Source organism: Mus caroli, chromosome 16, assembly GCF_900094665.2.
Source record: "Mus caroli chromosome 16, CAROLI_EIJ_v1.1, whole genome shotgun sequence".
In the NCBI taxonomy this organism is placed as follows: domain Eukaryota; kingdom Metazoa; phylum Chordata; class Mammalia; order Rodentia; family Muridae; genus Mus; species Mus caroli.
The window spans coordinates 90568967-90596854 of record NC_034585.1 but is presented as its reverse complement, the minus strand read 5'-3'; the positions used below and the strand labels follow the sequence as shown (position 1 = coordinate 90596854).

Here is a 27888-nt window from a genome sequence, read left to right as displayed (position 1 = left end):
CACCCAGAAGTACATTGTCACCTCTTTGGGCTGTTGCTGTTTTGATAACTATGAACAAATGGAGTCCTGAATAGTCCTGAATAGCTTTGTGCAGTGAGGGTACTATTTCCATCTGCATCGCACTGTGTTTTTCGTTGAGAGTAAGTTATGTAGTATCATGACCTGTGGCTTTTCATGTGTGCAGTGTCAAATATTTCATGTAGCACTGTTAATGCTATTGACAAACAGATCATAGATGGGACCAAAATGGCCAGTGGAAAAGTCAGGCTGGTGCACTTCACAGGATTTTACAGATGCAGTTATAGACTAGAGTCCCCATATTTGTAGGAATAGGAGACTGGGAGACCTTCTCTATCCTAGGATTTATTTTGCTGTCATAATATGGCGTGTCTGGTGGGAGCATGCTCTCAGTTAAGGCTTTCTCCTCTAGGAACTCTAGCTTGTGTCTAACTAGCACACTTCACTTCTTGTTTGCTTGTTACACAGTTAGACTATTGTTCAACTGGAACCTTTTTGGTTTTTTCTCATTTGTCCCTAAGATGGCATATGAATATCAATTTCACAGTGTAAAACAGCCCAACTTTAAGGAAATTTCAATAGTCTTTAATTATTCAAGTACTTTGAAAATTAAGTCTCTTAAAATATCCAGTCTCTCTAAAATATCTGAGCTCTCTTAACAGTGGCTTCTTCTTATGTCCCTTCATGTTCAGCCCAAAGCAAATCCAGAATTCCCTGTGTAAAAGGTTTAGTGCTTTAAGTCTGGGCCCACTCATGATTCTGTGAGTAGCAGAGAAGCCTTTGCATTACGCAGACCCTGTCTTCCCAGGCTCGGATGAGAGCCGCTCATAGCTACTGCTGGTCCCTTAAACTATAGCTGGGCCACACACCTTCACCAGTGGCCTCTCTTGAGCTTCCGTATCCTCCTGCCCCTCTGCCCCTCTGCCTCAGGCGTGTGCTTCAGTTAGGGGTTATTCATGAAGACACCACGGCCTAGAACCGCATGTAGGAGGAAAAGGTTTGGTATGGAGTACTCAGGTCATCATCCTCCAGCTCTGAAGGGGTCAAGTTAGGGACCAGTGGAGGAGTGCTGCTTCCTGCCTGGCACCTGCTGACTATGTCAGCCTAAGAAAATTCCCCATAGTCTTGTTCACAGGGCCGTCTAGTAGGAGGGAAACTTCTAAATTGAAGGTCCCTTTCCCAAATGTGTGTCAAGTNGATAGGAAACCACCTCTGTACACTGTCTGCTCATTCCACCCAGTATGGCAATGAAAACAATTACTTGTTGATTAAAGTGTNCTTTCTCTCACTGTCTGCCACCCTACCCCCAACTGCTCCCCCAGTGTGATCAATGTACCACAGCTGAATTGTCAGGAAATTGAGTAGATCTGAAAAACTGCCTGTTGAGATTGAAGGACCCAAAATGATTGTACCTTCTAGCATGGAAGCCTTTCTTGATGTCACAGAAAGCACAATAATTAGTGGGGCTAATTGCGTTTGAAATGGAGGTTTATTCATAAATGATATTTTGTGAGTCTCAGAACAGCTTAGAATGTGGTGACCAGTGTCTGAATATACAAGCATGACTTAATGTATGGAATACTGGTTGTGTACTTTTTAAATACAAAGGTTTTTATTTAAAGTCACCTTCACAGCATAATTTGTAAGCATTTAAAGCATTTTGAAAATCTGGTTTTAATATTCTGAAGTTTTAGTGAGGCTGGAGAGATGGCTCAGAGGCCAAGAGCACTTGCTGTTCTTCTAGGGGTCCTGAGTTCAAACCCCGTCTATAATGAAATCTGGTGCCCTCTTCTGGCCCTTAGTCATACATGTCGACAGAACGTTGTGTACATGGTAAATAAATAAATCTATTTAGAGAAAATAAATCTTTGTGTTTTTATTTTCTCTGTATTCATGTGTACTAACGCAGATACCTGGTGCCCACAGAGGTCAGGAGAGGTCATCAGATCCCCTGGAACTGGAGTTATAGGCAGTTATGGGGAACTGAACCTGGGTCTTCAGGAGCAAGAGCAGCAGGTGCTCTCTTTCTGATCCATCTCTCCAACAACAAGTTATACATTGTTTTCAGATATTTGTGTTATAAGACAATGTTTGCTTATGTGGGCACAGATAGGAGTCCATATATCTTTTTATTTTATTTTTTAGGAAGTGAAATGGAAGATTTCTTAGCTACCTCTTCATCTTCTTCAGCTTCAAACAGTTCAGAGGAGAGCAAAGCAAGTCCTGGAGCTCGAGAATGTTCCTTGCGCAGTGGTGTGTTAAGAGGCAGCAACCTCAGGGTGACCAGAACAAGAGCTGCTCGGAGGAAAGCTGGTCAGTTGAGAGCGGGCGGTCACTAATCGTTATTGAGTGGCATAATGGGGTTCATCTAGATGTGATAGTGTCTCTTAAGCCCAGCACGTGGTGATCCTTACAGAACACTTACCCTATTTGAAGACTTTGTAGGTTTGTTGTCACCTTAGGAAGCCGAGGCAGGACAGACAGTAGGAAAGAGGCCAGCTTGGCCTGCATGTGTAGCTTAACATGACTGGACTAAGACAGGACTTCCTTAATCGTATTACTTTACTTCCAGGTTCTGTTTCTTTAGAAAATGGATGTGGTAGAAAAGCCACTCGGAAGAGAGTCTACTTAAGTGATTCTGATAACAATTCAGTGGAAACAGATGAAAATCTGAAAAATAAAAAATGTGGAAGCAGCCGGAAAGTTCTGCGGAAGTGTGCTGCTGTTGCTGCCAGCAAGATAAAGCTGATGAGTGATGCGGAGGATTCGAGCTCAGAGAGCCCCTGCTCTGGACGGAAGCTGCCACATCGAAACGCATCAGCTGTGGCCAGGAAAAAGTTGCTACACAACTCTGATGATCAGAGCCTCAAGTCAGAGACAGAAGAACTGAAAGACCACCAGAACCAATCACTGTTGATATCCGGTCCCCATACTGTCCACAACAGCATCAGTGACTCGGAGTCAGACAGTGACTTGCGAGCAACCCGGAAGACCTGGAATGCTAACGGCTGCACATCCCACACTGCAGCAACATGCAAAACCAAATCTCGTCCAATAGAGTCTTCTGAGGAAGATTCAAGATGCCATGGATCTGATCATGGGCCCAGCAGCACTGTGGACCCTTCAACATCTGGGCAGAAACTTAGGGCAGATAGCATCTCTGAGGAAGCTGACTCTGAGCCAGAAAGCAGCGTGCTATGCAAGAATTCGCATTTGTGTAAGAAAGCCAAGATCTTGAGCGACTCAGAAGACTGTGAGGAAAAGTGTGCAGAAAGGAGAGGTCCGGAAGTGGAAGGAAGCCCAGCTTCTGAAGCCTTGAGGGAAGTCATTCTTGCCCCCCAGTGTCTCTCACATCATGGATCTGAGACCGATGTGGATTCTGATGGCGGTACAGTGAGAGAGAAATCACACAGCAATGAAAACGGTAATTTCATTCAGGCTCTCCCTTGGACACTAATTTATCCCTTCCTCCTCTTCCACGGTTCCCTTCTACTGTTCCCTCCTGTAGATTTCATTTGGCCAGCTGTTCTTTCTGGTTGAGCACTGGCCTTTTGTTTGTCTTCTCTGTTCTCAGGCTTAGTGCCTTATCATTCACTGTTAGTGTCACTGAACAGTCAGCCTTGGCCTTGACTATTCATGAAAGGTTCTACTTTGAATATTGGCAGTGGGCACTTTATTAGAGATGAGCACTTGGGCACACCATGGTAGTGACTGGAACAATTTTCTTGAGCCTGCCTGTTCACATTGTCTTTGTTGAGGATTAGGAGAGAGTCATTAGTGGGGGAAATCACTGCTAAGGACCAGCTTATTTCCTGCCGTCTAATATAGCCTCACTGTGTTGGTAAGGAGTCTGCATTTAAATTGTCTTTAAATGTTAAACATTTAATTATTACTTTAGACATTCTTATATCAAATATTAACAGAACACTCTTAATTTTCAGAATCTGTGTCACGAGAGGATGGGCAAAGAAGGCAGGTTTCCCGGAAAAGGTTCTGTTCCAGTGACAAGGAAAGTAACCTACAGGTAACCCCGAAGTCACCCAAAGACAAAAGCAGCCCCTCGAGGATTACTGAGAGTGCTAGTGTGGCTACTGACAAAATGAAGCTCACAAGCGATGCAGAAGGCGTCAGCCTAGAGAGCGTGTGCACTCGAAGCAAAAGGAGAAGGAAAAAGCCCGCTCGATATGCTTGTTCCCCAGCAAAGACTGCACTGAGTAGTGAGGAGAAACACGCACGTTGTGAAGTGCCAGAGGCACAGACTGCCTGCAGGAGCAAGCTCCCTGAGCCTGAACACCAAGATAGTGCAGAGAATCCCAGTCAGGCTGCAAGTGCAGACTTGATTTCTGGAGGGGGCTCCAGTTTTGAACAAAGAAAAAGCATACAGAACAGGCAAATGGGCGCTGTCTGCGTAAGGCCACCTCCTAAAACCCAAAGCTCCTCTGCTGGGCCTTCTCAGGAAAACTCCAAAAGCCCAACCCTGGAAACTGAGATTAGCTTGCCTTCTGTGTCGGTTTTGACCCAGAAAGCTACTGTAGAGAGTAACTTCGAAGAAGAACTGAACTATGGATTAAGAAGGTGGAATGGCAGAAGGCTCAGGACATACGGGAAGGCCCCACTCAGTAGGACAGCACAAGTTACTCCCAGTTTACAGGCCTCAACAGAGGTCGGGGTGAAGAGGAGGAGAATGCATCCTGAGGTAGATGATGAGGACGTGCCCGGACAAATGGGGAGTTCAGGATGTGGACCTGACAGCAGTCCTAAGGCATCAGACTTGGGGTCAGTAACTGACTCTGATGTTGACTGTACCGATAACACAGAAACCCAAAGGAAGAAGAAAAGGAAAGGGAAAGCAAGAGTGCTTAGCAAAGGTAAACCCTCCTCATCCAACTCACCTAAAACTGCAAGACATCCAAGGCAGAGTAAAGGTCCTAGGTTAAATGTGGATGACAATGACTGGGAGGATTTGGACTATGCGAAAGCTAAAGGAGTTGTCCGGCTCTCAAAAATCCAAACGAGAAATCAGGGTAGGAGAACGGTGAGATACCACGATGGGGAAGATGATAGAAGCATAGAGAGCGCACTAGAGCTCACTGACCGCACCTTACGCCCTTGAGATCCAGTGTGCTCAGTAGACTGACTGGAATGTACTGTGAAAGCTGGCTTACAATTCAGGGAATATATTTATATTTTTCTATGAAAAGTTGTGAATGTGACTAAATCATGACTGTTACTTTTATTTGCACTTGCTGGTTTTGAAGCAGCATTCAGCACAGGTGCCAAAATATGCTTCATTTTGGGGGCAGATGTACTTTGACAGTATTGACTACATACAGCAAGAGTTGGGAGACATGTTCAACACTAGACAACTGGGTTATCCAAACCAGTGAGCATTACTTTTGTGGTAGCAGTGTCACACAGTTATTTTCTGAATTTATCCAGAGGTGGTAGTTTCTAAGCCCCTGCCATTCAGTAGGAAAAAATCCACGTGGCCTATGTTTACAGAATCTTGATAAATATTATGTGTATGCTGACATAATCATGGCAAGGGTAACCATGGTTAGTAGGCAAGGCACCTACCACTTTTTTTTTTTTTTTTTTAAATCTTTTCCCTGGAGACTTGAGTAGAACACATTATACCTTATATATCTGGTCATTTTTATTGACGTGGCTTCTACTCCCCCCCACCCCCCTCCATTCTTGTCTTTTTTTCTTTAAGACAGACCTGATGACTTTCATGTTTATAAACTTGAATTTATAAAGTGCTTGTAAATTATTTTACATGTTTGGAGTGCATATTTTAAAGGTCTAATTTGAGAACATAGTTATAGTATTTTCTTTTAGATTGTTTACTGACAAAATTTTTGCTTTTTGTCCAAGATCTACTTTCTATTAGGATTCACCACATTTTTGCCCTTCCATAATCTTACTCTGAAGTAGAGAAGTTTGCGTGCCTTAGATTTAGGGAAAGTTCTTTAATAAGAGTGCGTAGGGCTAATGGTATTTCAGTTCTGTGTAGATAGCACTTTGTCACACTGTAGAGTTGAGAGTGCAATCCTACCTGTGCACCCTAAGCATCCTTTCTTTGGGACAACTGCGTGAGTCTTTGTTGTAGTGACCCCCAGTGGAGTAAACAGTGATTCTTAGATCTGTCTGAAGGGAAGCATCCCATCATCCCCTGTCCCACAGAAAGACACTGTTTGTTAGCCAGGGTCTTGTCTTTAATGGACTGATTATTTGTGGTCTACTGGTGTCGCTCTTCCCAGTAAGTTTCTCCTTGGAAAGCTTCCCAGGAGTGAAAAGGATGTTGTAGTGTGCACACTTTTGAGTGCTTTTTGACTTAGTTGTACTGGGTTCATACGCAAGCCACTTTTGTCTCCCGTTTTCCTGAGGTGGCAGCACGTGCTGCTCTCCAGTGTCCTCTCGCTTTGTTTTCATGGCTCATTCGTGGACTTGATTTGACGGGGTAGGCAGTACTCTTTCTCTTCTCATGTAAGAGAGAAGATGGTTTTGGGCATTTCCAGCTGTGGTTGGTAGGTGCCTCTGTTTCTCTTGGATAGAGAATTCTCTGCCAAGCTGCTTTCCATAGAGCTCCTACTAGACGGATGTGAGGGGCACACACTGGGTCAGCTGTCTTTGACTATTGACTGAAAAAGCATTCGATTCCCGTTATGTTCCTCAGGATTGTAACTCCATGTTTATCATTATCTGCAAAAAGGCACCCAAAATCCACAAGTATAGTTGACGTGCACTCTTTTACAAAGTTTGGGTTTTGTACACAGAGCTGTTCTCCTTTTGGGACTAAGTGTTAACTGGTTATCGATTGTCTAGTCAAACACTCCTTCCTAAACCTTTGGTCCAGTTGTGTAGGAGCACGGTTTGGTTTCATCAGGTTAGGGTCCGTCTAAGAGCAGACGTGGACCTTATTGTGACCTTGTTGTGTGGTTGACAGTGGCTCTCAGCTCGTGAAGTCAAGATGTGGGCTTGTGAGGAAGAGGTATCTTGCTTTCCTTTTTTCCTTTTTGGTTATGGTGCTATTTCTAACATTAACTCTGACTATGTGACACACTCGTAAGTACCACTAAGGGTGATTGACAGTAGGTACAGTGTTTACATTGAGCACTCGGCGTTTGCAGTGCGCAGGGATTTAATGCACAGATGTACTTTAATGTTTAGGGTCAGCCTTGTCTTTTTGAGAGTCATAAGGTGAATGTGATCTGGTCCAGAAGTAAGTGCTGTAGCTTCTACTGCACTTGAAGTAGTTAGGGTGTACTTGTAAAAGGAGCCGTTTCCCACTCTAGTTTTCTAGGTCCAAAGTCTGTGATTTTATTCATTCATAGGTTTTAAAAGAAGTTTGAAGTAGTACAGGTTTGATTTTTTTTTTTTTTAACTTCCTTTGAAAGATTACTATTACCAAGCATATTAAGATAAAAAAGATTTAAAAGGATTTCCCACTTATATCTTATTTTAAAAGGTGTACTCACAATGTGTAGTAATTTATGAATAAAAAGAAAATATATCCCATTTTTAGGTAATTCCTAGGGTGGTCATTGTTTTGTTTTGTTTTGTTTTTGGTGGAAAACCTCTGATCAAATAATGTCTGAAGTTAGTGTGATCTTGGAAATTGTGATATAGGTCTCCTAGAGAAGTTGGTTTTGAGTAAGACATGTTTTTGAAAAGCACTTCAAGACCTAGAAAAACAATGCATCGGGTCTATAAATAGGTTCATTCAACACCACTAGAGGGTCACATCACAGACAAGTTCATACAGTACTGCCAGAGAGCTGCACTGCCCACAGTCACGTGTCACTATGCCTTTGTCCTCATTTGTGGCTTTTGGGGTAAGGATGGGTTCACACCACAGCCTCAGTTTCTGTGGTGCTCTTTTTCTTAAATCACTGTACTGTGTGATATAAAAATTGACCTGGATTTTATTCTGGTCACTGCCGAGTTGAATGTAATTGTGTCAACTGACAAAAGACATCTGAGGTTTGTAACGGAGCAGAACGCAGCACATTAAAGATGCACGGGATGTTTTATTTCCCTCCCCCTCCAGTGTCCTGATTCTGCCAGAAACAAACTCACAGGCTCGAGATAGGCTGTGCTTTGTCCTCAATGGTCGAAGTAACCAGCTCAAGTCTTTGATCATTAAGCCAGCACATTTCAGATTATCTTTCAGCTATTACCAAGTCCATGCTGTTTTCTCATGGTGTAGAGAGTATGCTGGAATGCAAAGGAGCTTGGAGAGCCTTCCTCCTGTTAGTGACTACTGAAGCCTAGACCCTCAGCTTTGGCTGTGGACCCTGTTCAGCACCATAGGTTTACATCTGTGTCTGCCCACCCAGTGTTCTGTAACGTACTGACCAAACCAGCTCTGCTAGAGCAAGGGGAACATGAGGCAGTGTGCACTCTTACTTAACTGGGTTAGTTGTGAGTCCCACATGCAGCTCATACTGTCACTAAGGGAGGACTGAGAGTAAAGAGTATGATGCTGGGGTTGGTTGTGTTATGTGTTCTTACATCTTAACATTTTTAAATTCTTACAAGTGTTCCGAAGGACACCTGGGAATTCTCAACATTAAAAAGATTTCAAAACAAAAAACAAAAAAAACCCCAAAACAGTCTCTTGTATAACCTGCAAAGCTTGTGTATAATATCACATTGATTGGAAAATTACCTCCTGGTGTCTTCTTGATCAAGGCTTCACTTCATGACTTTGTTGGTCAGAGCCTCAAAGCCTGGCTCCTACAGACTCGCTGCCTCTCATTGACATGTGTGAATGAGTGTGGCAAGACTCCATAGGTATATTAGAGGTGGGCTTGCTACACTTCCTGAGTATATGTTAAAGACCAGGTTTTTTTTGTTGTTTTCATTAAGGCATTTGACCTTTATTCGTATTTTAAATTTTCATTTTATTTTATGTATATGTGTGTGTTCCCTGCATGTATGTCTCTGCACTGTGTGTGTGTACTGCCCACAGAGACCAGAAGAGTGGTAGGTGTCAGATCCCCTGGGACTTGGGTTATTACAGATGGTCGTGGGTACTGGGAACTGAATTTAGATCCTCTAGAAGAGCAACCAGTGTTCTTGATTGCTGAGCCATTTTTGAGACAGTGTTGTCTTGAAGAGTATATATGTAGCCTTGGCTGGCCTGGAACTCACAGAAATCCATTTGCCTTTGCCTCCTCAGTTCTGGATTAAAGGGCGAGCTACCACAAGCAGTTTATTAAAGCCTTTGAATTGGCCAAGTGTCAATCTTAACTTCCTAATTTTAACAGCATCAGGCACAGACTACATGGTCTGTGGCAGCCTTCAGGGTTAGTTATGGACTGCGTGGACTGTGGCAGCCTACCTCCATCCTTCAGTCACACAGGGAGCTTAGACATTCGTCCATTTACATCAGTGTTTCAAAGCTTGAAAGGACCTTTTTATTTTTTAAAAGATTTATGTATGTGAGTGCACTTGGCTGTCTTCAGACACACCAGAAGAAGGAAGACATTGGATCTCATTACAGATGATTGTGAGCCACCATGTGGTTGCTGGGAATTGAACTCCGGACCACTGGAAGAGCAGAGCAGTCAGTGCTCTTAACCATTAAGCCGTCTCTTTAGTTTCTAAGTATAAATTGATCCTTGGATTTTGAGCTGTTGTTCATTTGTGCTATGCAGTACTCAGTATAGGGGCCTATTAGATGATCCAAGTCCTAGTGGGCAGATTTTTAAAGTTTTCTCCCACATATTTAAAACAAACCACAGGACATGGGATGCACCTCGGGGCCTTCCTGGCTCATGGGAGGACAAAGTGGCTGCCATGCTTCTAGCAAGCTAAAATGTCTTTAAATACGATGCCTCCCTCAAAGCTCACCCATATCAGTGGTTCTCCTACAGACAGCTGTGGCCAGCAGCATTGCCTGGGAGTTGAACTGACTGGGAAGCCTGTGCTTAAAACAGCCTGCTTTTCAGGAGAGTGAAAGCCCTTTATTTCTGATCTTGATCCTGCTCACAGTTCGTAATGCTGAGACATTGCTGGGAAAACAACTGCCACCAACTCGCAACGATGTCACCCGTTACCTATTTTCAAAGAACGAGGCACATCTGTACCGTGAGCTACCTTAGATGTAGTGGCAATGAGAAGCCAGGTTGTGCTGGTCACTCAGTGGACAGCCACTGAGCTGGTGAATGAGTTCACATTGGTCACAGACCAGCTTTTGTCCTGGTGCAGAAGAAACCCCATGCGGTTGCATCCTTCCTACAGACAGGAAGTGGGAACCCAATCACAGGACACCATACACCATTATATAGAGAAATGGCAGCTCACTCGATGCTCCTGGAAGCTCCTGCTTTGGAAGGGTGAAAAAACACTTCCAAGAGTTGGGAGTTTGGTGGCTCAGTTTCATTGTTATTGAAGAGCGGGTGAGAGAACTCTGTAGTTGTAGCAGCTTGATAAAGACTTGCTGGAGAAGCAGGCATTTACAACTGTAGGGTACCCATTGATTCACTGTTTTAAATACTTAAGAAATGCTGACCAGATTAACATTTTCAAATGCTTCCACACTAATGTCTTTAGACTTAGGGAAACATCTGAGTACACTTGGAATATGAATAGTCCTTGGAGAGTGGGAAGTCACATTTTAAGGAAAACAGTCCTGGCCATATCGGTGTTTGTCCTTACCACAGGCCGTTCTAGAACACGGATACAGAACTGCAATAACTGCGAACTTGAAAGTGCTAACACACCGATGGAGAGGCAGCTTAACAAGTTTTTGTTGTGTGTCTACCATGTGTGCGCCTGTGCCATGTAGTGGAGGCCAGGGGATGACTTTGTTGGAGCAGGTTCTCCATCCCACATTTGCATCGGTTGCCCAGGTTGCTCCAGGTTTCTGCAGCACGCCTCTACCCACAAAGCCAGCCATCTTGCCAGCTCTGTTTGTCTCAGAGTTCGCAGCAGTGCTCTTAGCAGTGTGGTTAGTGCTGAGTCCCCATGCAGCCTCAGGCCTCCCTCATAGTGGTTTCTGCGGAATTCCCATTTGTTTGTCTTTGAACTTGAGACTTTTATCACCTGGGGTTCCTGTAAATTGTATTCTGGACTTTCCCCTACTTAGGGCATAAGCTAATTGAAATTTAAATCTACTTTACAGGGTACTTTAAAAAACGTTTTTCATTTCTGCAGTTTAGCTTTTCCCCTTTCTTGATTGGAAGCAAAATGTCTTATAAGAGTTTGTCTTTACTAGGTTGATAAACTGTCAGCACAGGTTCTTCCATCACATCTGAAGCAACCACTACTAATTCAACATTTTCTTGGGAAGAGATATTTTAGTTGTGATGGGGTTTTATTTAATACTGGGCATGAACCAGCTGACTTAGTTTCCTTAGTATACGTTTCATGGATGTAGTTATTTGGCTGATACTAGTAGAATTCTTTGAGGGGTACCCGCTTCCCTTTTGCTATATTTTGAAAGTGTACTTATTTTATCCTAGCATTTGCCCAAAATAGATTTAATGTTCATTTTTGCATTTGGTATTCATGGAGACCCCAGCTTATAAGTTTCTACTTTTAAGAAAGTCCTCTGAAGGTAAAAACACCAAGGCACTTTGTTTCTACAGAGCCCAATGAGTTATGTCAGATAAGCCTAGTAAAAACATTGGAAGTTACATAACCCTAACCCTTTGAGGGAATAGTCTCCTGTTTGGAAGACCTTGTAGATGTCAGATTGACCTTTCAGGTGGCTGGGAACAGTCTCAGGGCTCTGGAAGAGCAGCCATTGCTACGTTTTGTTTTCTGAGCTGGTTTCTCTGTGCATTTCTGTCTGCCCTAGATCTAACTATAGACCAGGCTGGCCTAGAACTGAGAGATCTGCCTTCCTCCTTCCAAATGGGAGTGCTGAGATTAAAGGTTATGTGCCGCCACCACACCTGGTGCAAAACTACATTTATTTATAGTCAGGTGACATGTGCAAGCAGCCAGGCCAAGCTTGCTTGATGATAGCTTACCAAAACGTTGCCTTTCTCTGGGACTCAGTAAGAAAGACAAAGACTGCCAAGTCCTCCAGATGCCTATGTGTTACTTTGGTGTTCCACAGACTCTGTATTGATGTGGCTATCACATTCACGTCTGACTCTTCATGACTGTAAGACTGATTTTAAGAAATCCCCAAACTCCAGCTGGTAGCAGATACATCAGAGAAGTGTTGCAGCACTTGAAACTTGTGTCTTTGACTTTGAGACTTCTGCAGAAATATAAGAGTTGAGCTTTTATGTCTGGCAGACATCTCTTGCTTTCCAGCCATCCTTGAACATTGCTGAGATCTGTGACAGGGACCTGTCTGCTTCTTCAGTGGGCTTTTTGCCTAGCTCAGGTTCTGACAACCCCCTTCACAATATTTAGCTCACCAAAAATGTACTTCCTTAAAGGAACCCTTCCTTGAGTTCAAAATGCAGGTGCCAGTGCTTGTGGATTGCTAAGACACCCACACACAGGTAGGCAGAAGGACTTTGCGTCTGCCATGAGCTTGAGGTTCAGGCTTCCCAGCCCAGTAAAGTGATGTTGGAGAGAAGGTAAGGTTGAGGCCATGCTAAACTTTGTCGAGTCAGTAGAGTTTCCTTTTGTACCAACTCTGCAATTTAACCACTTGAATCAAGGAAATGCTGGTGCTGGAGTCCATTGTCAGGAAGTGTTTCTTTACTGGGGTGCTGGGAAGTTACTTCAGAGTGCTACAAAATATTTCAAAATAGTTTTAAGTACGATTAAAAATGAAGTTCGGAAATGGGAACACATGATTCTATTCTCTCCTCTCTTTGATTTCCTAGACATAATTTCTCTGTGTAGCCCTGGCTGTCCTGAAACTCTGTAGAGCAGGCTGGTCTCAAACTCAGATCTGCCTACCTCTGTCTCTCCAGTGCTGGAACTAAAGATTTGCACCGCTGCCGCCGCCACCACCGCCAGGCTGTGCTCCTCTTAAATCCAAACATTTTAAAGTACTTTTAGGTGAGTAGCTTTATGAGGCTGGAAGTTTTCACTTCATTCTTGCAAGCCATTACTTAGAAATGACAGTGATTGGTCCATATAGGGAAGCATATGGAAGCCATAAGCCTGTCAAACCAGCTTTTTAATTGTTCACATAATTAAGACCGGCTCAGGGCTGTTGTTGAGGAATGTATATACTACAGTCTTGTGACAAGATTTCTGTATTTACATGAATTTTCACTCATTTTTCAGAATCTGTTCGTAAAGACAGAGAACCCCATACAAAAATGAGACCATGTATGCTTAATGAGAAGGATGCAGTACAGATGCATAGTGACACCCTGAAAGCAAAAACGGTGCCTGAGAAAGTCCCCCGCAGATGTGCTACCGTTGCTGCAAATAAAATAAAGATGATGTGTAATCTAAAAGAAGTGGTCTCAGGACCAGAGAATGTCGGCATTAGGACGATCAGCAGAAAACTGCCCTATCGACAAGCCTCTGCTGCGGCTAAGAAAAAGTTACTGAGTGTTTATAAAGAGGAGGATGCACCCATACATTCAGAGAACGAAAAGGAGCTATATCTTAGGCGGTTCAGATCCCGGAAAGAAAAAGCCCAACCTACTCCGAGGTAGAAAGGTTACCGGAAGTGTCAGCAGCTCCAATGCCTGCCCTGAAGTCCACTCCCAACCATAAGCCATCCCAGCACCTTTTGAACAATTTTGTGAAAGCCATTACTCTGGGTCAGAGTGGGATGATGGCTTCCAGTTAGCTCTACACAGCACAGCATAGGGTGTTCCAAGGAGGTAGGAGATGTGGATTGTGTTGTCAGGTGAGAAAGCAGAAGGACCCACTTAATGTAAAGCAAAGGCTTGATGCAGCTTGGTCCTCTAGAGAAACAATAAGCATGTGGGATATATGGGGAAACAATGCTAATTTCAACGGTTTGCCCTCACAGACTGAAAACTGGGCCATTTCCAAAGGAGGGAGCAGTAAGCCCATATCACTGCTGAATTTTAACTGGGTCTGATTCATGTAGCGCACATCCCTGGAAACTGGGGGAGTAAATCCCGGGGTGTTTCTGACTTCTGAAGAGGAGTGTGGGAAAGACTGTCATTAATGTCTTATTTATAACATTGGAATTCATACTGAATGATAGCCACCTGGTATGAGTAATTCAGGGAATGTATCTTTCTAAGAAAGTTCTCAATGTGACTATTACACTTTATTTCTTCTATGTAGCAGCAAAGATGTAAAGGCCAGACTTGTGGTCAGAAATTAGAACAAGATGCACTCATCGCTTAAGGTGATGCAGTTGGATCCTATTTCTTACGTTTCTCTGCTGCTCCTTAGAAGTTAGAATGTGACACTGCAGGTTCATTTCAGGCTCACTAACAAGCCAAGTGTCGGGGAGTCTGGCCTCTGGTCATTGTGCTTACAAATGTTTTGCTTACAGAGGATGTGGACTTTAGTTTGTTGTTCATGGCTATTTGTTGACATTAAGGTCACCAGATGTGACCTGTGAATGTACTGTCAAGTCTTTTTATCATGTTACTGGAGAAACTTGTCTTCAACAGTTTGTTTTTCCAATTAAAAATAGCTGTGACGATTAGGCATAACTTGCATGTGTGAATCAAAAACAATGGAACCTAGGGGTGTGTATTTTTCATTAACAGTAATGCACATTTTCCAGTTATATGTATGGCCAAAGTGTCCAGATTACTTGAGAAACTTGTTTGTGGTTGCATGCCTGCTCAAAACAAACAAAAACACAACTCAGAATATTCTAACATAGTGTGTGTCTTTTTGTAACTCACTCTGAAATCTTCAGCATCTTGCTACAAGCACAGGAAGAGTTCCCTTCCTCCTCTTTGGTGCATGAGTTTGATTTATTTATTTATTTATTTTGAGCTTTAATGAAAAATTTAAATGTCCAATCCCAAATGTCATAGAATTACTTATTGAGCAATTATATCCTCAAGAAATGCCATGAAATGAAAATATATCAGTCTAATGAAGACATGTGAATTTTGGCAGTGTGAATCGAAGGTCTGAAGTTACATCTTGCTGTCTGATCCTGTCCAGCCTTTTATAATGGAATCCCTTTCTGGCCTTTAATTGGAACATATTTTTATTTACCCTTTAAAGTGTTTGGTCTCTTTATTGTGACTGAATGGAATAACACTGTCGTAAAATCCCTCCTGCAATGTGTGCCGACGAGCCACCACTTCCCTACGGTTTACCATCACGAGTCAGGTTTCTGTTAGTGCTTTTTTCATGTGTGAGTGAGAAATGAATCGAGTATCTTTATCAGCAAAGTATCCGCTTAAGAAACCTGCAAAGAGACAGCCAGGGACATCTGCTCTCAGCTCATTACTTCTAACCCTGGAGTCTGAGTCTTAAAGACACCACACTGAGAATCTTGTGTGTGTGCTATAGCTACACACAAAGTGTTCTAGTTGGTATTCATCTGCTTTTTATTTTTCTTTGGTTTTTCGAGACAGGGTTTCTCTGTGTAGCCAAAGGCTGTCCTGGAGCTCCTCCCTCTGTAGACCATGATGGCCTTGAACTCAGAAATCCGTCTGCCTCTGCTTCCCGAGTGCTGGGATAAAAGGTGTGCACCACCACTGCCCGGCATTCATCTGCTTTTTATTAGCCAGTGAGTATGTATGTTAAAATTGATATGCTTTTTCCTCCCAGTAGACTTGAAGCATCGTTTTTCTACATTGTGAGAGATTTTAAACAACTTTACAAGAGTTTTGATTTTTAAAGGACCCTCTGATCCCCAAACATTTTACCCTGGGCAATGCAGTCCCCATTTCCTCACAAGCAAATCTAGAATGTGTTTTTATTTCCCACTGAGGTGCCAGTTACCCTTTTTCTCGTGGGAGCAGCATCCGGTGGAGCTCTTTGTCTTCCAGCACACAAACCAGAAACACACATTCTTCCTGTCATTAAAGTAGAAAACACGGTCTATGAGTTACATATTGCCAGGTTTTAAAAAGCCTAGCCTTGCAGCCTCACTCATGTTCTCTGGATCCGCTTGCAGTCATCAACTCTGGAGCTGTCTGTGCTTCACCCGCAGCTCTGGGTTTCCTCCACGGGTGGGTCCTTGCAGGAGGGCCGCGGGGTGTGGAGCGGGCGCTGCGTGCTCGGGTCAACAGGGTGACGGAAGCGGGCCGCGGGACAGTTCTCGCGGCGGACCGGAAGCTCTTAGGCTCCCACCCCCTGCGGAAGGCGTAGCCTCGCTCGGAGGCGGGGTGGGGGCGTGGCTTGAAGGGGGCGTGACTGCGGGCCGGCGCGCGTGCGCCGTCTGGCCCCGCATAGCTGAGGGACCATGGCGGCCACGTTCTTTGGCGAGGTGGTGAAGGCGCCGTGCCGAGCTGGTACTGAGGAGGAAGAAGAGGAGGAGGAGCAGAGCAGGCGGGACACACCAGAGGACCGGGAGGTCCGGCGGCAGCTGGCGCGGAAGAGGTCAGGCTCCCGGAAGGCTGCGAGCGTCAGGCGGTGTCGGCCTGCAGGGTGCCCCGCGTTCACGCTTGGACGCCGGCAGCCCAGTGATGCTCGCCCTCCACCGTGCACTTTAGGTCACGCCGCGTGTCGGCCGTATTCTTTCAAAACTACTTTCAGACACAGAAGTGAGGTCACGCCAGCCCCTTCCTTGGTCAAGGTTTTACCACATTCATTTCCTCTCCCACCACCCCTACGAGTTTCCGATTAGGACTCCCCACACGTCTTCCTAAGCATGCTGTCTCATTTATTTTGTTTGTATTCTAGAGCAAACCCACACATAAAATATGCACATAATTAAACTTTCTTGATTCTCCTATTTCCCCAGTACCTCAATTCTGAGCTTTTAGGCGGGTTCTCGGTTCTTGGGTCTTGTTTGTGTTGGCAACTTAGCACCTTCCCTACCCCAGGTTTTGCTAATAACACGTTTTCAGTATCATACCAGTCCACTGTCGAAATTCACCTAGATTTTTAAAATATACTTCCTGGTGATTGTGTTAAGGACAGACACTTTTGGCAGTTCGTTTCATTTACGACAGCTCCCTTTCACTTCTCACACTCTTCCCGAGAGCCCGGATTTGTCTGATAGTCAGTCTTAGCTTTTGCCACAGCTAAATGCTTGAACGTTTGTTTGAAGTCTTGGTCGCATTCAGCATTTTTCGGGCTGGAGTGTTGGAGATGCTTTTAGTGTCTTTTTACATTGTGTCTGGCTTGTGGGTGCTGGCCTTGTGTGTGTCAGGTTAGTATGAAGTTTGTTAGTAGTTTTAATCATAAAAAGAAAGTGTTTTATCCATTTGCAAAGGCACCAAGGACACTGATTATTTTATCTAACACCATCTATCCATCCAACTATCCACTCATCTCTGTCTTCTATCACCTACCCATTTATCCATGTATATATAAATATAGCACCTGTCTACTCTCCATACTAATATCTCTAAGTAACATGTCTATCTACCATCGATCTCATCTGTCTTCCATCTATTTATACACCCGGCTCTATATAGCACCTATCACTTAATCTCTTAATCTGACTGTCATTCTGCCCATCACCGTGATCTCTTACAGTGAGATGGTAGTCACAGTGATATTTGTTCACTTTTGTCTCTTGCTGTTAGGGAGGTGAGGCTTCTCCGAAGACAGACAGAAACATCTCTGGAGGCTGCACTCCTAGAGACACACCCTTGCTCCAAGTTTATAATTGCAGTAGGAAGCAACGCAACAGGTAAGTGCCAGTGTCAGGAGTATATGTCCCGTTGGAAGAATGGACTCGAAGGTCCTTCTGCACGTATCTTACGTGTTTTAAAAAGTTCACAACAGGTCCTGGGCGTGTGGCTCAGGTGGTAGAGTGTTTGCCGATCAATCACAAGACCTTGGGTTTGAATCCCAGGACCGTGAGAACTGGTCGCAGTGCAATCCGAGCACTCAGCAGGTGGGAGGTGGCAGAAGAGAGCATGAAGAAGTTCCAAGGCCAAGATGGGCTCTGTGAAGCCTGTCTTCAAAAGCCACAGTAGTTTTACTTCAAGTAGGATAGATTGCCTGTTCTTTCCATCTTTGTAATGAGATTTAAAGGGAATATGCTTAGCTTCAGAATCACAGTTCAAGGCCCTGTTTTCCAGTTTGTTATGGTGTCCACAGGTCTAGCAGTAATTGCTTACATCTGGAACACTTCAGTTCTAAGGTCTTTGAATGCATTTATTGACCTGGTAGGTTCAAAGTAGAGTAATGTGAGTTTACTTGGATCAGTGTTGTGTGTCAGTACACATGGAGATCTTTATAATTTCACTGGGTTTGCAGTCTCTGAGGAGATCATTTGAGAACTCTATAGTTAGGAGCTCTTGCCCTGTAAGTGAGCCGTAGTACTTAGAGACTGTGTAAGTAGGCAGTAGACTCGCCCATTATATAAAGGTCTGCTTGCCTAATTGTTTTTAGAAGAATCTTACATTGTGAGACTGGTGCAGAGTCTGTGGACAAGTCTGTCCACTCCCTGTGTGTAGTTCTGTGTGGAGAGTGTAGACTTTCACTCCTCAGCCTCAAATTTTGTTGGCTCCAAAGTGGTCCAATTAGAAGGTCTTTAATGTTTTAAAAAGAAATTTATGCCAGGTGTGGTGGTGCACTCCTTCAATCCCAGCACATGGGAGGAAGGACAGGTGGACTTCATGAGTTCAAGGCCAGCCTAGTCTACAGGTTGAGTTCTAGGACAGCCAAGGCTACCCAGAGAAACCTTGTCTTAAAAAACAAAACATCAACAACAAAATTTAAATACGTGCTTTTTTTTTGTTTGTTTGATTTTTCGAGACAGGGTTTCTCTGTATAGCCCTGGCTGTCCTGGAACTCACTTTTGTAGGCCAGGCTGGCCTCGAACTCAGATATGTGCATATTTTTGTTTGGGTTTGCTCTGGAGTATAAGCTAGAGGAGGGCACCAGCTCTCCTAGAGTTGCGAGTCACCAGGGGGAGGGCGCTAGGAACCAAGCTGGGGCACAAGAGCAGTAGTCAGTGTGAACTCTGGACAGTCTCATGACTGCGTCAGTATGAACTCTTCTGGGGTAGCTGAGCTTCGGTTTGAGTGGGTAGTTCACACAGCAGACACAGTTCATGGGAACATTTCTCTCTACAGCATTCCTGTCAGCGTTTGTTATGAACTCAGGAGTCTGGGAAGAAGTCGGTTGTGCTAAGCTCTGGAATGAATGGTGCAGAACTACAGACACTGTCCGTCTGTCCCCTACAGATGTTTTCTGTGTGTTTTATCAACTGAAATCAGATCCCTCGGTATGTGAGACTTGACTTACTTTCTTGAAACATGGTCATATAGGCACGAGCCCTCGATAGTAAGCAGATTTTCATGCCAGGCCTCTGTCACCCAGGATATTCTCTGTCCTGATACTCATTTCTAATGTCTCAGTGAATTTTAGGCCTCACTCTTAAATGTTAGAATCAACAGAGGAGCAGACGGCTGTGTTCCGGCCTCTATTGCTGTAACAAGTGCCTAAAAAGCAATCAGCTTACCAAGAGAAAAGGTTGATTTTTGGCTTGCACGGTTTGAAGTTCCAGTGCGTGACCTGGGCAGACCGTTTGCTCACAGGCCTGCTGGGGTGGGGAGAGCTAGTAGTGCTTCTTGGCAGAACTGCGCAGGGACAGCACAGCCCAACCCAAGGCCAGGAGCAAAGGAGCAAAAGGGAGAGATGGGCGCCATACCCTTTCACGGACACAGCTAATGACCAGAGGCTCTTGGCCCTTTTGAGTGAACACATGGGCCTCTGGGGGACTCCGTCTCCATAGAGCCATGTCCATCACTGGTACTTAGGAGGTGCTCATATGATGACGGGGCCAGGCGTGTGTGCACTTTACGTGAGAACTCTTGAAATTCCCTTTCAGGTTTTTCTCTGTCAGTGTAGCTGCTACATTGCTGAGGATCAGCAGTTCCAGTGGTTGGAGAAGGTAAGAGGAGGAAGCCCCGATCCACTAGACATCTCGGGGGCTGGGGTCTTGTCACGTAGATCTTTGTAGCCAGATACTAGATAAGAATTTGTTTCTTTAAGATAATATTGTGGGAGTTATGGAGTGTTTTGGTTTTTGTTTGTTTGTTTGTTTGTTTGTTTATAGGAAAGTTTTTAGCCAAGTGATGGTGGTGCACACCTTTAATTCCAGGACTCGGGAGGCAGAGGCAGGTGGATCTCTGGGAATTCAAGGCCAGCCTGGTCTACAGAGCAAGTTCCAGGATAGCCAGAGCTACATAAAGAGCATCAGGGGCCTTGAAGGAGTAGCCACTACCACACTCCTAGTACCACTCCTCTATTTCTTAGCATTAGGTGTGGTTACGAGCCATTTTGGAAAACTGAATTCAAGGACTTACGAGAAATCTAGAGTTTGGGCAGTTGTCCCTTCTCCAGGAGGTTTGAGACTAGAAATGTTTTATATTTCTTTCTTTTTTTTCTTTTAGTTTTGGAATATTTGTTTATACAGGATGACACATCTCAGGGATAAGACTCAAGTTTAAACACGAGTTCATGTTTTATATATAGCTTAAACAAATTTTATAACATTTCAGTTTGAAGTGAAGTTTCATGGTATGAAGTTTTCCACGTGGCTTGTGTCATTAGGCAGGCAAAGGTTTTGGATTTTGGGTTGGGAATACTACTCACTGTATCCATACTTTATCCATAGTGCATGCATTACTGCATGGCTGGCATAGACTTATTTTCAGTAGAAGCACAATTGTATATGTGTGGACAGTGTGCAGCAATCAGATGATGATTGGCATGCCCAGAGTCTTCAACATTTACCACTTACTCCGCCTGCTAATGAGGAGGACTTTATAAAAACATCTCTGTCCACTTGAACGTACAACTAAAATGAAACTCATTGGAAATAAAATTTTCATGTGCACCTATTTTAAAGCAGTTGACCTTCTTAAAAACATTCATTAAATTATCAGTGTGCTCATTTATGTGATCTGTATCCTGTTCTTTAATTTGTATGTGTATACTCAGGGTACAGGAATGTATTTTCTGGGGTGAAAAGATCAAAATGTTTAGTTTTACTTTTAAATTATGCAGGATGGTGGTTATATAAAAATATTATTACCCTTGCACTGTAGAAAAAAATAAACACATTCAAGACTTGAAGAGCTATCAAATTAGGCATTTTTAAATAAAAAAAATTTATATATATATATATATATATATACATATACACATATATGTGTGTGTGTATGTATGTGTATATATATAATATTATATATATGTGTGTGTGTGTGTTTTGTTTGTATGTATATCTGTGTACCATGTATATGTCTAATGCCCTTAGAAGTCAGAAGAGGGTATCAGATCTTTTAGAATTGTCGTCCCTGACAGCTGTGAGCTGCCATCTGCGTCCTCGGAGCAGCAAGCACTCTGAACCTCACAGCGGTCTCTCCAGTGCTCAGATTATACAGTTTTAAAGTGGAGGGTTTCTTTTTATGTTCCTATTTAATTTTATTTTATTTGGGCTTTTATTTTTAGATTCTTGCTAAATAGCCCAGGCTGGTCTTGAACTTAAAACTTTCTCTGTTTTGACCTCCTCAGTGCTGAGATGATAGGCGTCTGCTATCAAGTGAGGGCTTTTTTGTTTTTGTTTTTTATCGTTTTTTGTTTGTTTGTTTGTTTTTTGTTTTTCCGAGACAGGGTTTCTCTGTGTAGCCCTGGCTGGCCTGGAACTACCACTGCCTGGCTAAAGCAGGACATTTAAATCAACAGTGTTGTTATGAGGCGTATACTTCATATGCTTCATATTGTTTGGGACCCCTGCAGTGTTGGTGACACACAGGGTGACAACTGTCAAGTCCTGTGGGTTCAGACAGAAGTAGACAGAAAGGGAGGAAGTCATGTTGTGAGTTTTCTTTCTTAAATGAATGGCCCCAATAAGCAGCACTGCTTTAGTATTTACTTCCAAGCTGTGCTGCGGTGAAATTCGTCACGTCAATCATTTATGGTACCTGAAACAAAACTTTAGTTTTCCTATTATTATTGGCTCTAGCCATTTATTACATCATTAAATATTTCAGGTAAGTCAGACATGGTGGCACACACTTGGGCTAGTTACCTTTTGTTGTGAAAGCATCAACAAAAAGCAAAGTAGAGGAGAAAGTGGTTTGTTTCGGTTTATACTTGTAGGGGGACAAAGTCTGTCCTGGTGGAGAACATGGGACAACAGGCAGGGAAGGCACGGTGTCAGGAGCAGGGGGCTGGCTGACCACAGTTTTATTCACACATAGGAAATAGAGAGTGAACAGGATGTGGGAACACGTTATCAACCATGTAAGCCTACTCCTGGTAACACACTTCCCCCAACAAGGCTGCACCTCTTGAGCATTCTGTAACCTGCCCCAGCAGCACTGCCAGCTGAAGGCTACAGAGTACAGGGCTCATTTAAACCACAGCTCTTGTAAGCTCAGCATTTGAGAAGCCAGCTTAGGAGAACCATGAGCTTGGGGCCAGCATGAACTACTCACGAGACACTGTCTCAGCAAACATACAGATGAAAACAGAGGAAAAAAATCAAAACAGAAAATAATCTGAGCAAATACAGTGTCTTAAAATTCTTTGGGGGGGGGTGCTGAGGGATGGCTCAGCAGTTAAGAGCACTGTGCTGCTCTTCCAAAGGCCCTGAGTTCAATTTCCAGCATCTACATGGTGGCTCACAACTATCTATAACTATATTTCATGGGATCTGATGCCCTCTCTTGCTGTGCAAGTGTACATATAGATGAAACACTCATATATACATAAATAAATCTTATAAAAAAGGAAGCTGGGCATGTGCCTTTCATCTTAAGTAGAGGCAGTTTGAATCCATCCTGGTCTACAAAGCCACAGCTGTTAAGAGAAACCCTGTCTTGAAAAACAACAATTTCTTCCTTTTAAAAAAATTGTTGATTTCACCGTTTGTTTGTTTTGCCATGAATTTAAAAGACAGAGGGCTCCCTGGTGACCTGTCAGATCCACACACTGCAGTAGAACTGAGATTCAGTGTGATTGAAACTTGGCTACAGTTATAGTAACATCAATTGAATTCCCTAAGAAGTGCTGCTCAGTGGCAGGTGAGGGAAGGGAACTTGAATGTGCTCTTGTGACTTTACTCAGGGTGGCAGTCACAACTGCTGCACTGTTGTACATCACATGGATCTCGGGCACTGCAACCCTCAGGTCAGAGGTAGGAAAATGAGGTAAAGATGGCTTAGCTAGACCTCAGAGCATGGTCACAGTGGCAACGAAGCTAGACGTCAGAGTCATGATCACGGGCAGCGAAGCCTGCACTCCGTGCAGTCCTCTCTCACCTGCAACATGAAGTGTTGCTGTCTGCTGGCAGGGCGGGTGAGTTACTAGAGCAGTGTTTATGATGAGGAAAAATCCAGTTTAACATAAAATCCATGTTCTCTTAGGTTTTCGGCTTCCAACCCAGAAAGAGCATGCAGGTAACAGTTCTCACCTGCCGGCACATCACAGACTACAAGACCACCGAGTCTACCTGCAGCCTTTCTTCTCCTTTCCTGAGAGCCCTAAAAACTCAGACATTCAACGATGCTGTCTGCTGCCCACTGCTGGAACAGCCGAACATTGTGCATGACCTGTCTGCAGCAGGTGGGATTGATGGTCACAACCTTCACACCCTGTCACTGGCTTTATTGAGGGATGTTGCTTTACAAGTAGACACTTTTCGAAGTACTTTGTCAGTGATCTTGGATAGCAGTTGATTGCTGTTGATCCTTTGGGTCTGTACTTGCACAGATGGGATAATCAGATTAATTTCAGGATACCCTGGATTACAGTCATGACAGCATCTTAGGTTCTCTGCAGCTGTACTTCTTTTTTGTTTCTGGTTCTTCAGTGTCAGCGTGGAACTCTGTGCTAGATGTAGATTGTTGGTATGTGAAAGTCGGCAATTTAAATTATCTGAGTAGAAAGTTTTAGATGTTGAAGCTTGGTTGTTAATCTTTCTTTTTCTTCTTTTAAAGATTTATTTATTTTATATATGTGAGTACACTGTTGCTGTCTTCAGACTTGGTTGTGAGCCACTTGTGGTTGCTGGGAATGGAACTATGAACCTCTGGGAGAGCAGTCAGTGCTCTTAAGCGGGGAGCCATCTCTCCAGCCTCTTGGTTGTTGTTTCTACTGTGCTTCATATGTACAAATCTGGCAGAGGTGGCTTGTGACAGAGAGGGTTGTTCTGGCTTACAGCTGAAGAAAGGAAGTAGAGAGAGGTGAATGCTCAGGCTCTGCTCCCTCTTTTTATTTAGTCTGTCCCTCGGTCTTTGGAATTGTGGCTCCCTCTTTAAAGGTGGTCTGCCCACCTCAGTTAACCCCATCTGGAGGACCCCTCAGGCATGTCCAGAGGCTTGTCTCCCCAGTCACACTGCTGACCATCACAGCACTGCTCACACACATTATGTCAGAACCGACTTCTGTTGTTTTCAGTGGAGTGTTTCTGTTAAATGCATTTTTAATCATAATGCTTTGTCTTTTGTGTTACAGTTATTGGTATGAGAAAACTAGTTCACAGTATATGTTATATATTACTCTTTGTGCCTCCTTACAGAGGGTAATATTCTAATACTTCAGTTCTTACAGTTATGATAGGATGTTCAGAAAATGAAAAACAAATATTTACAAAGTATTATTAGGAAGGGAGTTGGTTTTGAAAGAAGATACCCATAATTGGGTCGACATGGCAGTAGGTACCTTGATTAAAAGAGGCAGAAAGTGAGCTGGGCAGTGGTGGCGCATGCCTTTAATCCCAGCACTTGGGAGGCAGAGGCAGGTGGATTTCTGAGTTCCAGGCCAGCCTGGTCTACAAAGTGAGTTCCAGGACAGCCAGGGCTACACAGAGAAACCCTGTCTCAAAAAAACAAAAAAACAAACAAACAAAAAAAGGAGGCAGAAAGTGGACTTTCTCAAAACAGCTTTTATTATTTAAAAGTATTTGACTTAAAAATCTTGTCATAGAGCTGGGCAGTACTGACACATACCTTTAACCCCAGTACTCAGGAGGCAGAAGCAGGCAGATCTCTGTGAGGTCAAGGCCAGCCTAGTCTACAGAGTGAGTTCCAGGACAGCCAGGACTACACTGAAACCCTGTCTTGAAAAACCAAACCAACCAAACAAAACAAGCAGTTTTTCCTTTGTGTTTGTGTAGTTCTGAGCTACTGTCAAGTATGGAAAATCCCTGCGGTTCTGTATCTGTGCTACACTGATGTGATGAAGTTGGACCTTGTCACGGTTGAAGCTTTTAAACCTATACTGTCTTCCAGGAGCTTGACATGCTTGGTGAAGGTAAGGTTGTGGCTCTCTCCATTAATAACTGAGCTGTTACAGTGAACTGAATGATGGGAAATGCCACAGGACAACTTAAACCCTAAGCAGCACAGCTGGAGCTTTGCAGTGAGCCACTCAGAACCTGCTGTGTCCCCACCCGTGCTCCAGCTGGTCCTCTGTAATGTGCTGGAGGCTTTGGGCCTATGTGTGCACTAATGTACCGCCGTGACATCCCATGTGCCCTAGTTTTATTTGTGTGTGTGTCAGGCATGCAAGTGCCTGTTGGGGCTTCTGGAGCGGAAGTTAACAGTGTTGTTAACAGCACTCAGATGGCGCTGGGAAATGAACCCAGGTCCTCTGCTAACTGTGAAGCGAGCCATCTCTTCATCCCTGAGTTATTTCAAATTTAGCTTCTCTTCCAGTGGGCTTGTGTGGCTGGCCAACAGCATTTTCCCATTTAGCTGAGGGCTGTGTCCCTCAGGGCAGGCAAGGGCTGCCTGTTTCAGCTGGGATGATGTTCTCAGTAAATATCAGGGCTTGTTTGTTATATCAACCTGAGGTAAGCTTTTAGGTTAGAGCATTGCTAGTTTTTGCTCTAAAATGGCACCTGGTGGCAGGTGAGATGACCACCTGGGCGTCTTGTCTCTTGTTGGAGTTAGCAGTTCACATGCTGCCCATGCTGGCCTCTCTCAGGATTGGGATTAGAGGTGTGTACCACCTTGCCCTGTTGGGCACTGTTTTCTTTTTTAACAAATAATTAGTTTGTGCAGAGTGTGTATGTGAGTGTGTGTGTGTGTGTGTGTGTGTGTGTGTGTGTGTGTGGTGTAGGTCATCAGGGTGTAGGTGTGTGGTGTGTAGGTTATTGGTGGGTGTGGGTGTGTGCACATGAGGTCTGGTCATCACTGGGTGTCCTCTATCAATCTTTACCTTGTTCTCCTGTGGATTTGGCAAGGCTGACAGGCCTGCCCATCCCAGGAGTCCTGCTGCCTCTTGTCTCTTAGCACTGGGGTTGTACGTGCTTGTCAGTATACCACTCGGGCTCAGGGGACTCTCAACTTAGGTCCTCATGTTCTTGGGACACTTCAACTGAGCCATCTCCCTGGCCTAAGTGCCATTGTCTTACAGACTAAATGCAGTAGGCCTGAGTTAGTGCGTGGTTTATGGCTGTGAATAGGAGTTATCTTGGGACCCTGCTATGTGATCCTCACCTGGGTAGCTCCACAGTCAGGAGGAGGTGCTGGCTTGTGATGGCAAGCACACACTGGAAGCATATAAAGTGGCTTGCTTAGAGGGAACAAGAAGTCACCCCCAGAAAAGGTGCCTGAGAGAGGTTCGGTGAGGCTGACATCAGAAGATGGTGATGTTAGTGGGGAGAAGTGAACAGAGAGGGAGTATGCAGAGTGTGAGGAGGACATGAGCCACATGTGAGGGTTGTGGGGTGTGTGAGAGAGATGAGGTGTTGAAGGGCTGCCACTTTGGAGCATTAGACACTTTTTGGAGGGTTTGGGCAGGGGCATGTGTTGAATATGTTCTAGTTCGATTTCTGTTGCTGTGATTAAATATTCTGACCAAGAGCATCTTTGGGAAGAAAGGATTTACTTGGCTTACACTTCCGGGTCACTGTCCATCGTTGAGGGAAAAGAAACCAGGTCAGAAACAGAAGCAGGAACCATGGAGGTTTCTGGTGGTTGCCCCACTCACAGGCTTATGTTCAGCTGTCCTGTGCGGCCCAGGGTGTGGTGCTGCCCACAGTGGGCTGCCTCCCACATCAGTTTTCAATCAGGACAATCCCCTCAGACATGCCCACAGGTTAGTGTGATCTGAGCAAGCCTGCGATTGAAACTTCCTTCTCAGCTGACTGAGCTATGTCAAGCTGGCCAGGCCAGTGGGACCAAACCACTTTATTGTTCCCTTTCCATTGAGCAAGGCAAAAGACAGCTCGCACGAGTGTACGAGTGTATGTGATGTGGGGGCTGGAGTGTATTCGGTTATAACTGTTTTTCTCTTTCCAGAACATTCCTGAAAGCACAGGAATTCTGAAGAAGTTGATGACCACAAATGAGATTCAGAGCAACATTTACACATGACCCCAGGTGGCCAGGACCTGCCTGTTCCAGGGGGCAGTCACTGCTGTTTTGTATTTTATTCTGGCTTGGGATGTTTTGAGAGTAATAAAAATTTTTTAAATTAATTGTAACTTTATTTTCTTAATGATGACATGTCTATAACTGAAAAATTAACAAGTCACTCATTTTCTTTAAAAAAATTTTTTAAAACAACATTATTCTTATTTTATGTGTATGTGTGCAGTGTCCACAGAGGCTGGAAGGATACCCTGGGGCTGGATTTACTGGTGGCTGTGAGCCAATATGCAGGTGCCAGGGGCTGAACCCTGGTCCTCTGCAGAGCAGCCGGTGCTTTGGCTGCTGAGCCTTGTCTCCTTCCCTCCTTCCTTCCCTTCTTTACTTTCTTCCAGAGGTGATACAGATTTTTGAAAAGCTCTAGACATCAACAGGTTGTGTGAACATTGGAAAGTATGGTTAGGTCCAAAAAATTCAGCATATGTGAAAGTTGGATCCTATATAGGAAAGTTTCCAGACATCTGTGAGGTTC

At 44.1% G+C, this 27888-nt stretch overlaps 2 protein-coding genes across 2 annotated transcripts in view; both read left to right on the top strand.

Annotated features, from left to right (window-relative positions):
- Brwd1 (bromodomain and WD repeat domain containing 1) overlaps positions 1-14671 on the top strand; it is a 90491-nt gene extending 75820 nt beyond the window's left edge. The window contains exons 39-42 of the mRNA XM_021185517.2: positions 2158-2331; positions 2591-3442; positions 3960-4886; positions 13231-14671. Coding sequence (XP_021041176.1) covers positions 2158-2331; positions 2591-3442; positions 3960-4886; positions 13231-13610 — 2333 coding nt within the window. The 3' untranslated portion in view covers positions 13611-14671. The remainder of the gene's footprint in view (positions 1-2157; positions 2332-2590; positions 3443-3959; positions 4887-13230) is intronic.
- Positions 14672-16240: 1569 nt separating this feature from the next.
- Positions 16241-27466, top strand: Psmg1 (proteasome assembly chaperone 1). The gene is made up of 7 exons (XM_021185109.2): positions 16241-16449; positions 17604-17710; positions 19104-19255; positions 19862-19924; positions 23406-23604; positions 25157-25293; positions 27288-27466. Exons 1-7 carry the CDS (start codon positions 16313-16315, stop codon positions 27360-27362), a joined length of 870 nt encoding a protein of 289 aa, XP_021040768.1. The 5' UTR covers positions 16241-16312; the 3' UTR covers positions 27363-27466.
- The last annotated feature ends 422 nt before the right edge of the window (positions 27467-27888 follow it).